We start from the raw sequence: 10,463 nt of genomic DNA, 5'->3' as shown, positions 1-10,463 counted from the left end.
ACACAGAGCGCTCTTCCCCACCCAGACGGGGGAGGCGAGCCACCTTGTGTTGCGTTGCGCCGCGTTGTGCGTTGCGCGCCTCTCTTTCCCTGCGCCTCCCGCTCTCCGCTGCCGGCCGGTGGCGCTGCTGAGCAGAGCCGGGCACTTGCGGCGGGCGCCTGCCTGCCTGCCCGGCCTCGCCTTGCCCTCTCGCTCCCTTGCACCCCCTCCGCCCCCCTCCGGCAGGCGGGCGGACTGGCTGGCTGAGCGCGCGGCGAACATGGCGGCGGCGGCGGCCGAGGCGGTGGGGCGGGACACTCTACCTGAGCACTGGTCCTATGGCGTCTGTGGAGACGGCCGCGTCTTCTTCATCGAGTAAGGAGCCGGGCGGCGGGAAAAGGAGGTGGCGGTGGTTGGGTGGGTGGGGGGGCCGGTAGTGTTGCCGCTTATTCCGCTCCTTTCTCCCCCCCCCTTCACAACGGGCTCTAGTACTAACAGGTGCATGTTTGCCGCTTCTCCCTCCTTAGCGACCTGACCCGCTCAACTACTTGGCTGCATCCTCGCACCGGGGAACCCGTCAACTCAGGCCACATGATCCGCTCAGGTGGGTGCCCTAAACTCCCCCTCGCCCTCCCCTACTACACTTTCCCGCTAGGGCACTTGTTGTGGGGTGGGTGGTGGGTGGGAAAGAAGCGGGGCGGGAAAGGGAGGCTCAATGGGACTCTTCTGCTCCCCCCCCTTCGCCCCACGCTCGTGTTTGCCTTTCTCTCTCTATCTCTCTCACGGGGAAGGGAGAGCGTGGGGGGTGGCGGAGGGGGGGAGGATAACGACCTTTGTGTGACTGGGATTTACGCTCGCATATCTCCAGGGCATTGAGATCTCGCTTCCCTCGTCTTTCTCTCACTGCCACTTTCTCTCTCTCTTTCTCCCCCCTCCTGCTTTTGTTCTTTTTTTTAGATCTTCCCCGTGGATGGGAGGAGGGATTCTCGGAAGAAGGAGCCAGTTACTTCATTGAGTGAGTATTTCCCACTCGAGATACACTCGCTTACTTAACCCTGTGTGTGCGCGTGTGCGTGTGTGTGTGTGTGTGTGTGTGTGAGAGAGAGAGAGAGAGAGAAAGGATTAATCCTCTGTATCAGAAAATGGGATATATTCTTCTCTCTCCCCCCCCCCAAGAATCAACATCACCTTATTTTGGGTCCAGTATAACTGAAGTAAAGGAGAGGTTTATCTCGCGCGCGCGCGTGTGTGTGTGTGTGAGAGAGAGAGAGCATGAATTCTGATACTATTTGCTGATTTTTTTTTAAAAAAATCAATGGTTATAATAGTGCTTTATATTGCCGTTCTTTGGTGTTCTCTTGACACTTCCGTTGTCTGGCAAGAGCAACAGGCTTTTACCTTTGTAGCTGTTTATATTGCTTCTGGATTCCCTGCCGTAGTGAACGGTTGACTGAATGTCAGCCAAACTTGGCTCAATGTGTGACTAACACACTGGCTGGAACCTGTTGCCTGCTGCTGAATTGAAGTGTAGCAATGAGGTTGTTTATAAGGCAGGTTAACAGTGTTCAGTATGTGAAAGACTGTCACGTTTTTCTGCAAAAAAAAGTTTAGATCAAATTAATGGTCACAAATCTGTTGAAGCATAGAATGGGTCATCTTATATATCTCATGTTACATATTAAAAATACAAACAGCACTGCAAAAAACAGAGAGCATCATTTATAAAACATTGGGGGTGAATAAAAATGATTCAATTTGAACAGTAGTCTGTTTTGGATTATAGTCTATTTTACTGTTCTTAATTTTTCTGTTGCAAAAGGGGAGACTCTTGTATTAACATGGGGCAACATTTTGCAAAATAGATTTTTCTTATTCACGCCTTTTGATTACTGTATTCTATTGCTACTGCTGTATTTGAATAAAAGAGGAATGTTGCTATAGATCAGTAATAAGTAATGCCTAATCTGATACTACAGAGGATTGGATCTGTGGAATTCTTTTGGTTCATAACCTTTGATGAACACTGACATCTGATATTTTAGGATCCACCCTGTTCTTGTGATTGTAATGTGTTTTAAACGGGTTTTACTGTTGCATCTTAAATTATTGTGACCCATTTTGGGATAAAGGATGAGTAATAAATAAAAGTAATAAATTTATATATATTGGAAGAGAGCAGAAAGATAGATTTTTGCATGACTAAAATACTAGAAAAGTTGTTTTACAATATTCCTTGTAGGAAATAATTCTTGCCTGAGCACTTAGTTTTTCATGGTTGGAATGTCACCACAAGAAAACTGCATTCACTTTGAACAGTATAGGTGGTGCAGAATTACAATGGCTTTGTGCACCTGTTCAGTATGTACTACTTAAAAGACGAGATCATATTCCCAGGAGCTGTAAAAGAAGATAGTCTGGGGACATTTTAAGAATACATTGATGCCCAAAACAATGGAAGCTGTTTTAGAATGCAGTGTAAGTGGAATTTTGGGGGTGTTCAAGGAATCTAGGGTGTTGAAGGAATACCAAGAATATGGACAATTTTTAAAACCTGGCTGCCATTTCCCCACCTCCTTAGTATATTCCATTCAGATATTACATACATATGATCTGTTGTTGTGCAGGAAGGCACATGGTAGATTGAGGAGTTTGATCTGGATCGACTAGAGGGAGGGTGGGTGGTATTGGTAAAAAATTCGAGTTACCACCAATTGTAAAAGCTTTACATGATATATACTTATTCTCATTTTTTCTGATTGCACTTATGTTGAACAATTTCTAGGTTTTTTTATTTAAAAAAACTGCCAGATTAAGTAAACATGGCAGAACAATTTTAATGGACTATGTGTCACATGCAGAGCCAATTACAGAAATAACTAAAATACATTAAATAATTTTAAATCTAGCTTTATTTCTGAAAGGCCAGCTGTGGTAAAGAGTTACTTTTACAAACTTCAGCTGGTTTGCTAGTTATACCCTTTCCAGGGGAATTAAGAGTTTGAAAGAATACACACTAATTTCCTCTTTAGACTACTGCAGTGTGATCTATAGGGCTGTCTTTGAAATGTGACTGCCCAACTGAGTAATCTGGTTGCCCAGACATGAATCAATAATACAAAATTTAAATATCACATTGCATCTGAAGTAAGCGACAGTGACTATCAGTTGCCCAATGAAAATCCTTGTCATTACATATTTTACATGGCTTTTATTTTCACAATTTTATATATGGATGTTTTATGATGGCCTATATTTGTAGTGCCTAATATGCCTAATAAAGGTTTGGTGAAGTAGATTTATCATTTTCAAGCTGCAATGCAAAGATCTGGTTTGCATGTCACATTAAGTCATAGGGATAATGGGAGCAAGAATCAGCATGGTTTGTACAAAGGTACATCCTGTCACACCAACTTTTTAGAACGGGGTGAGGAACCTTTTTCAGCTCAATGACTGCATTTCCTTCTGGGCAAAATACCAAAGTCTACATACTGGTAGTGGGCAGAGCCAGAGCCAGAGGCAAAAGTGTGCAGAGCAGCAAATGTAAATGTAACCTTTGTACAGTAGTTTAGTTTCTATCACACACTTGACACCACCCCTCTGTATCCAGAGAAGCAAAAGGCATTATCATAGTTCAGAAACACGTTCCAAAAGGCAAAGCATCCAGAGTGTGAAACAGGGATAATGAGGCGTTTGGCCTGGGGAGAAAGGGTATGTTTCTGTGGGAGAGTTTTGAGGGTCAGGTAGTGTCCTGGAGGACTGTATTCATTTCCTGGGTCTGAGGTTCACCACCTATGTTTTAGAGTTTGCTGAGAAATGTCAAGAAATATGTGGATAGGGATGATATGGTAGACACTGTATACTTAGAATCATAGCACTGTAGAGTTGGAAGGGACCCTGAGGATCATCTAGTCCAGGCATCCCCAAACTTCGGCCCTCCAGATGTTTTGGACTACAATTCCCATCTTCCCCGACCACTGGTCCTGTTAGCTAGGGATCATGGGAGTTGTAGGCCAAAACATCTGGAGGGCCGCAGTTTGGGGATGCCTGATCTAGTCCAACCTCCTGCAATACAGGAATCCCAACTAAAGTCCCAATGTACATCACTTTTTTTGCCCCAATGTACACCCCTTTACCCTTGCTTGCATTGAATTGCACTTGCCATTTCAATACCCATTCTCTCTCAGTTTTGAGATATTCTTTTAAAGTCTCTTTTTGTTTTAACCACTTTGACCAATTTGATGTTGGCAAACTTGGCTATCATATTGCTCAGTGCTAACTCTGGATCGTTTATGAACAGGCATAGGCAAACTCGGCCCTCCAGATGTTTTGGGACTACAACTCTCATCATCCATAGCTAACAGGACCAGTGGTCAGGGATGATGGGAGTTGTAGTCCCAAAACATCTGGAGGGCCAAGTTTGCCTATGCCTGATTTATGAACATGTTAAAAAGCACAGGTGCCAATACTGATCCTTTGGGGGCTCTACTTCGTTCATCCCTTCATTGGCAGAACTGTCTAGTTATTCCTATTATCTGCTTCCCATTCCTTAACCAGTTACCAGTCCATAAGAGGACATCTCCTCTGATGACATGAATGCTAAGTTTACTCAGGAGTCCTTTGTGACAGAATTTATCAAAAGGTTTTTGAAAATTATAGATTCAGTATTTAAATATATGTGATAAATTCAGCATTCCAGTGTTCACAATTTTTTTATTTTTGTCCTGGCAAAGATAAGTACAGTGGCAAGGTGGGGATTATTGGAAAGTGATGAATAATGACTGGAGGCCATGAGCCTGGAACACGTAGTAATGCAAGACATTGAAGCACTGCTCTCTGAATACTGGAACTTGTATAGATGCTCTTGCAACATTTTCAAATATCTTTCAACAACTGTAACAGTTTGAGCTCTATTTTTAATAACCATGTTTTCTAGGATTCTGTGTCATTTATTAAATTTGCAAAATTCCATGCAGAATTCCCTGTGTAATTGAAAACTTTCAGCTGGGGGAAAAAAAAACCTCAAGGGGAAAGAATTGTTTGAGTGCTCTGTGATGGCACACCTCTCTTTTATTACACACTGCAGCAGGGGTGGGTAACCTGTGGACCTCCAGATGTTGCTGAACCACAACTTGCATTTCCCGTGACAATTGTCCATGATGAGACAGCTGATTAAAGTTGGAGTCCAGCTACACCTGGAGGGCTGCAGGTTACCCATCTCTGCTCTGCTGAATGCAAGCTATTTTTGAATGGCTCCTCTTTTGTTTTTCTTTCTTACCTTATAATCTATTCAGTTTTCTAATCTTATTGCTATATTTCACATTTTACATTTGAACTCTAAAAAGCTTGTCATTTAAAAATTAAGATTTATTTCTTATTATTACTCAACCATGATTTAAAGTGTTGAACAGGCTCCCACAAGAGGTGGTGGACTTGGTGGTGGAACCTTGGAGGTTTTAACAGATTGGATGGCCACCTGCCATATAAGATCTAGTTGAGATTCCTGCATTGCGGGGGGTTGGACTAAATGACCCTCAGGGTCCCTTCCAAGGATTCTGTGATTCTATGAATTAATAAAGCAACTTGTTAAAACTTCCTTCCAACATATCTGGCTCTTTATCTCTGTTCAGATGTGAAAATATGTGATTTGTTCTGATGCCTTCTAACTTTTTGGATCTACTTTAGGAACTCTAAGCACTGCTAAGAAACTGTGGTGTTAAGTGGTAGGTTTGGATTATCTGAAAGATCTGACTTTGGAGGATAATTTGAATTAACCGTATTCCTGCTGACTTCAGAAGATAGCTGTGTTTACAAGTAACCATATGTGTTTCATGCATGAGCAGGAAGGAGTGTGTGCAAGGCTTGTGCCCTCCTGTCCGCTTCTCCCACATGACCAGGAGAAGGACTTTACTAACATTTACTTTTAGGTTTAATGAAAGTTGGTTTTTTGTGTTTTCTGGCTCATAAGCAAACTTGAAATTGTGGTTTCTGAACCTGGCTTATGCACAGAAGTCACTGTTTAGTGTTGTATCCCATGGGTGGGATTTTAAAAATGTATTTATTTTTCATCTTGGTTTTAATGTATCTCTGTGGGGTTTTATTGTTTGGTTGGTTGTAAGTCACTTTGGGTTGCTCTGGACAAGATAAAGCAATTGACAGATTTAATTAATAAAAATGAATAAATTTGAGAGTGTGGCCTGTATGTAAAGCCTTATGTTGGAGATTTCCAAGGCCATCTCCTTTGATGGACTGCTACAAACAGATTTGTTCAATAGCTTTAGACAAGTAACTAATCTTATAAATAAGTAACTTATAGTAAGTGAGTCAAAGAAGGATTATTAGCTATTTAGAATTTCTTGGAGATGGATATTATTGTAAATTACTATAACAGAGGGCAGTGAAAAGAGAGGATTGGGAAAAGTTGTCACTTCCCTCTACTTGCCTGGGAGAGCATTCTAGCTGTTGGGAGTGAAATATGGACCCAATCCAGGCATAGGCAAACTCGGCCCTCTAGATGTTTTGGGACTACAACTCCCATCATCCCTGACCACTGGTCCTGTTAGCAAGGGATGATGGGAGTTGTAGTCCCCAAACATCTGGAGGGCCGAGTTTGCCTATGCCTGACCCAATCCAAAGTTTTTTGAAGTTGAAAATTTAGTGACTGAACCGTTTTCTGGACTCCAAATCAATATACATTTTTGCAAGGGGGGGGGCGTGCGGTATATTTTGGCATTGCATGTGCTACTAACAGGTTGTTATAGGAGCCTGACTAATGTGGATGCTTGCTTTTAACCGTGTTTCTGTTGAATTTAACATGGTTCAGTATCAAAATAAGCTTTCTGTGAATACCTCTCTGTCCACTTGTGCTGTCTTACTGTCTGATAATAATACCTTTTTGTACCACAATCAACCGGTTTTCATGGTTTGCTGTCTACTGTTGAGGCAGCTCTGTTGCTTAGACACTTCCTTAAAAAAATCTATTTTATTGATTTTTGAAAAACGAGCAGTGATGACCTGACATATGACAGGGATAACATTAAAATGAAGTTTAACTCTCAGCAAATGTTGCTGGTATAATATTTTCTATAACAAAAGTAAATGTTTCTTAGTGAATATTTGAAACAATCCTCAAAAAAAATATCAACATTTATTGCTGGATGTGTTGGGCTTATAGTTCAGTAGTACTAAAAATATCATTCAGAACAAATTAGAGGCCTTTATCTTGAATTTGCATGTTATCAGTGTGCATTCCTCCAGCACATTATTTTAGCAAATTGGTAGCAATGGTTTACTCTGCTATGAAAGGATAACTAGAGCTGCAACCCTACATCCAGTTACCTGGGAGGAAACTCATTTTAACTTACTTTTGAACAGGTGTGCATAAGTTTGTATTAACACAGTTTACAAACAGACCTTTTTCTCACTTTAAGCTGTGTTTTTAATTTGCAGATAAACCTTTTAGTTAAATAGTAAAGGGACATGGTTTATAATAATCATCCATTCAAGATTAAGATTGATTGTCTCATTATATGCAAGTAGCACTGAAGTACACAGCTGATATTTCAATGAAACTGCTTATAATAAAAACCCCAAGACATTACCGGTATGTTTATGGAACTCCCACTCAGGAGACATTCAGCTGACCCCCACAGTAGAGGCCTTTTGGCCTAAGCTGAATATATTCTTATTTGTTCAGGCCTTTGAACCATAGCTGTCAAGTTCTCCCTTTTTAAAAGGGAAATTCCCTTATGCTGAATAGGCTTCCTCGCGAGAAAAGGGAAAACTTGACAGCTATGCTTTGAACTGTAGAAGGAGTGGTGCTGAGAATTGTGATGCTATAAATGTTCATCACTGCTCAGATATGTTAACTGACTGTGGTTGTGTTTTTAAGTCCTGTTTTTATTGTCCTGTACTGGTGGTTTTATGTATTGATACTGTTAGCTGCCCCAGACTCCAGTTTATAAGAAGTGTGGGGCATTAAAATGTGCATGTATATAATATTATAATGTGATGGGCACAAGAATTTCAAGGCTTATTAAATCATGAATATAATGGAGCCATTAAATTTTTAAGTGTACATTATTCAGTCTTAAACATTTGCCTTTAAGAAATCATTTTATTTTTGTATTCAAATTTTGCAAAAGTGGATACTGATGTAGCTTCACCATAAAATTATGATATCAAATCAACCAGAATGCCTTAAACATTGCTCCTACTTGTAAAAGCCTGCTGGAATAAGAGAGCCTTTACTCATTTTTGAAAGAATCCAAATGGTTACTTATCATTTATGTCAAGTTAGGGCTATAGGCTTGAAATTTTATTTTTGATTTTTGGTTTCTGTGCTAGATAAATCAAGAGTTGTCTATGCATTGGGACACACATTGATCTGACAGTGTTGATGGGGAGGGGGCATTACCTACAAACCTCAATTTGGCATGTCAATTCACATGTGTGGATGATGGCAAAATGGGGTTATGTGGCACAAAACATTGGTATAGTAGTTTTTTTAAAAAATAAAGCAGATATTGGGGTTCATAGTAAATGGTGCTCTCATCAAATATCCAAATACATTTCATATTGAAGAGAACAAAGGCTTGTTTTCTGCTGTACAGTACTAGGCTTATTGTGCTTAAATTGCAGAACGGTATGTTTTTAGTTGAACATTCTGAGAAACTTGATAGTAAATGCAATTGGACAATGGAACCAATAGCCTAGGGAGGTGGAGGACTTCATGTAGGAACTGATCTTGGTAGTAAGGCTCCCACCTGGATGGGTTGAAGGGCCACTGTAGTATGTCTTCTTGTAACAGTTTGCACCCTTCACATACATAATAGAAAGCAGAAAACAAAAAGAGAAATTGGAAGCCATGGTTGGACAACAGAATGTTTCTTGTAGTAGACAAGAACTTTGTTAGCCCATGAAATATAAACCCCCTGGTCTAGCAAGACTAGGTAAGACTTTACTAGATGTCCCAGTTTATTTTTTAATCCATATATGTTCCGTTCCATTTGTTTATTATGCCAAAAGTCCCCCCCTAGTTTAATATACATTCTTTAACTTGTTCTTATTGCATTTCAAATTTCAACAGTAATTTGTACATTTTTGTGATGACATGATCAGCATTCATACACAACTGTATTTCAAAGTCTCTCTATTGCTCTATACCGAAAGTCTTTTTATCTACTGTAACTTAATCTCTCTGTAAACTGTAGGTAGTAAAACCATTGGAGACTGTGACCTTCCCTTGCTACTTGTTCTCTTGTTTTAACTTTACAGTCTCCTTAGTTCCACACTAATAATTCTTGGTACTGTACTTTAATCATTTCTCTTTGCCTATCACCTCTTTTCCATGAAACACTTCTATTGTTGAGATCCATAAAGGTATCTTCACATATAAGCTAGTTTTACATCTATTCCAGATTATCAATATAGTACGGCTGATAAAATGGTTTTTAAAGTCCACATTGAATTTGACCTTATCTTCACAAATATCCATGCCATCCAAACCTTCAGGCATAACCTTCTAATTTCAAAAGTCTCTTATTTCACAGAGACATCCACTCCTTCATCCACACTAAACAACAGGTTGCAAAATACAGTTTCAAAATAGGCAAACATTTACAAATGTTTATGAAACATTGATGGAAAATTACATTTCTTTTGACAGAAGAAAATGTTTACATCTCTCATTTGGAGCATGGAATAATTGCTTCCCAGGACCTAACAATGTTGTCTTTATGGAGAATGATGTGGGTTGGAATAGATGACAGTTATAGGAGTTAAGCAATAAAAACCTTGAATGCAAGCTGCTTTCTTGGTCTTGCTTCTGTGTTTGCCTTCCTGTTTTACCTCCTATGACCTCACTGTGATGCATTCCTACTTTACACCTCACAGATGCCATAACTTTCTGTAATTTATTGTAATTGACTCAGTTTATACATAAATTGGAGTAGAGATCTTGTCAGAGACCAATTAAGATTAATTATGCTTGCCTCATGAATTCCATTCATGCAACTGGGTTATAATCATTGGGGAAAACATAGGAAAGACACTCTGGGCTGGAACTGTCCACAAGAGATGTTTGGGCCAGATAAAAAGCATTTTGCATTCATGGCCTATGAGACACTATACAAAAAAGATCCACTTGATGAAAATAAATAGTTATTTGCATGGCATTTCTATAAATAGAAAAAGTACATTCAGAAGTCCATGAGTAGTTGTGCCATGATTGAAGTAGAGAAGGACTGAAAATTTTTGCTCCAAGAGTCTGAAGAGATTGAAGCGCTTGTATGAAGAAACATTCATTTTTCAAAAGATAGTATGACTGCTAATTGGAAATGCCAAACCTCTGGCATACAGGCACAAGGTACAGTATAATCTACTTCTTGTGAGTTTTTAAAAAAGAATTAGACTACTATGCATTTTTGCTTACCTGAGATTTATTAAATATACAAGCTTACATCAGTATTGCTGTTCTGCTCCTACAT

The 10,463-nt window shown here is 40.0% G+C and overlaps 1 protein-coding gene across 6 annotated transcripts in view; it reads left to right on the top strand.

Moving 5' to 3' along the window:
• The first annotated feature begins 209 nt into the window (after positions 1-209).
• Positions 210-10,463, top strand: part of PLEKHA7 (pleckstrin homology domain containing A7) — a 157,338-nt gene continuing 147,084 nt past the window's right edge. For 4 of the 6 annotated variants that reach the window (XM_060275967.1, XM_035120139.2, XM_035120148.2 and 1 more), the window contains exons 1-3: positions 210-354; positions 507-583; positions 937-994. In XM_060275967.1, coding sequence (XP_060131950.1) covers positions 260-354; positions 507-583; positions 937-994 — 230 coding nt within the window. In that variant the 5' untranslated portion in view covers positions 210-259. Of the gene's footprint in view, positions 355-506; positions 584-693; positions 995-6,555 lie in introns of those variants that run through there. The other 2 variants (XM_060275973.1, XM_060275968.1) reach the window with 2 other exon arrangements.

This window comes from Zootoca vivipara, chromosome 1 (genome assembly GCF_963506605.1).
Source record: "Zootoca vivipara chromosome 1, rZooViv1.1, whole genome shotgun sequence".
NCBI classification, from domain to species: Eukaryota; Metazoa; Chordata; class Lepidosauria; order Squamata; family Lacertidae; genus Zootoca; species Zootoca vivipara.
The sequence above is the reverse complement of the archived record's forward strand: the minus strand, read 5'-3'. Positions and strand labels throughout refer to the sequence as shown.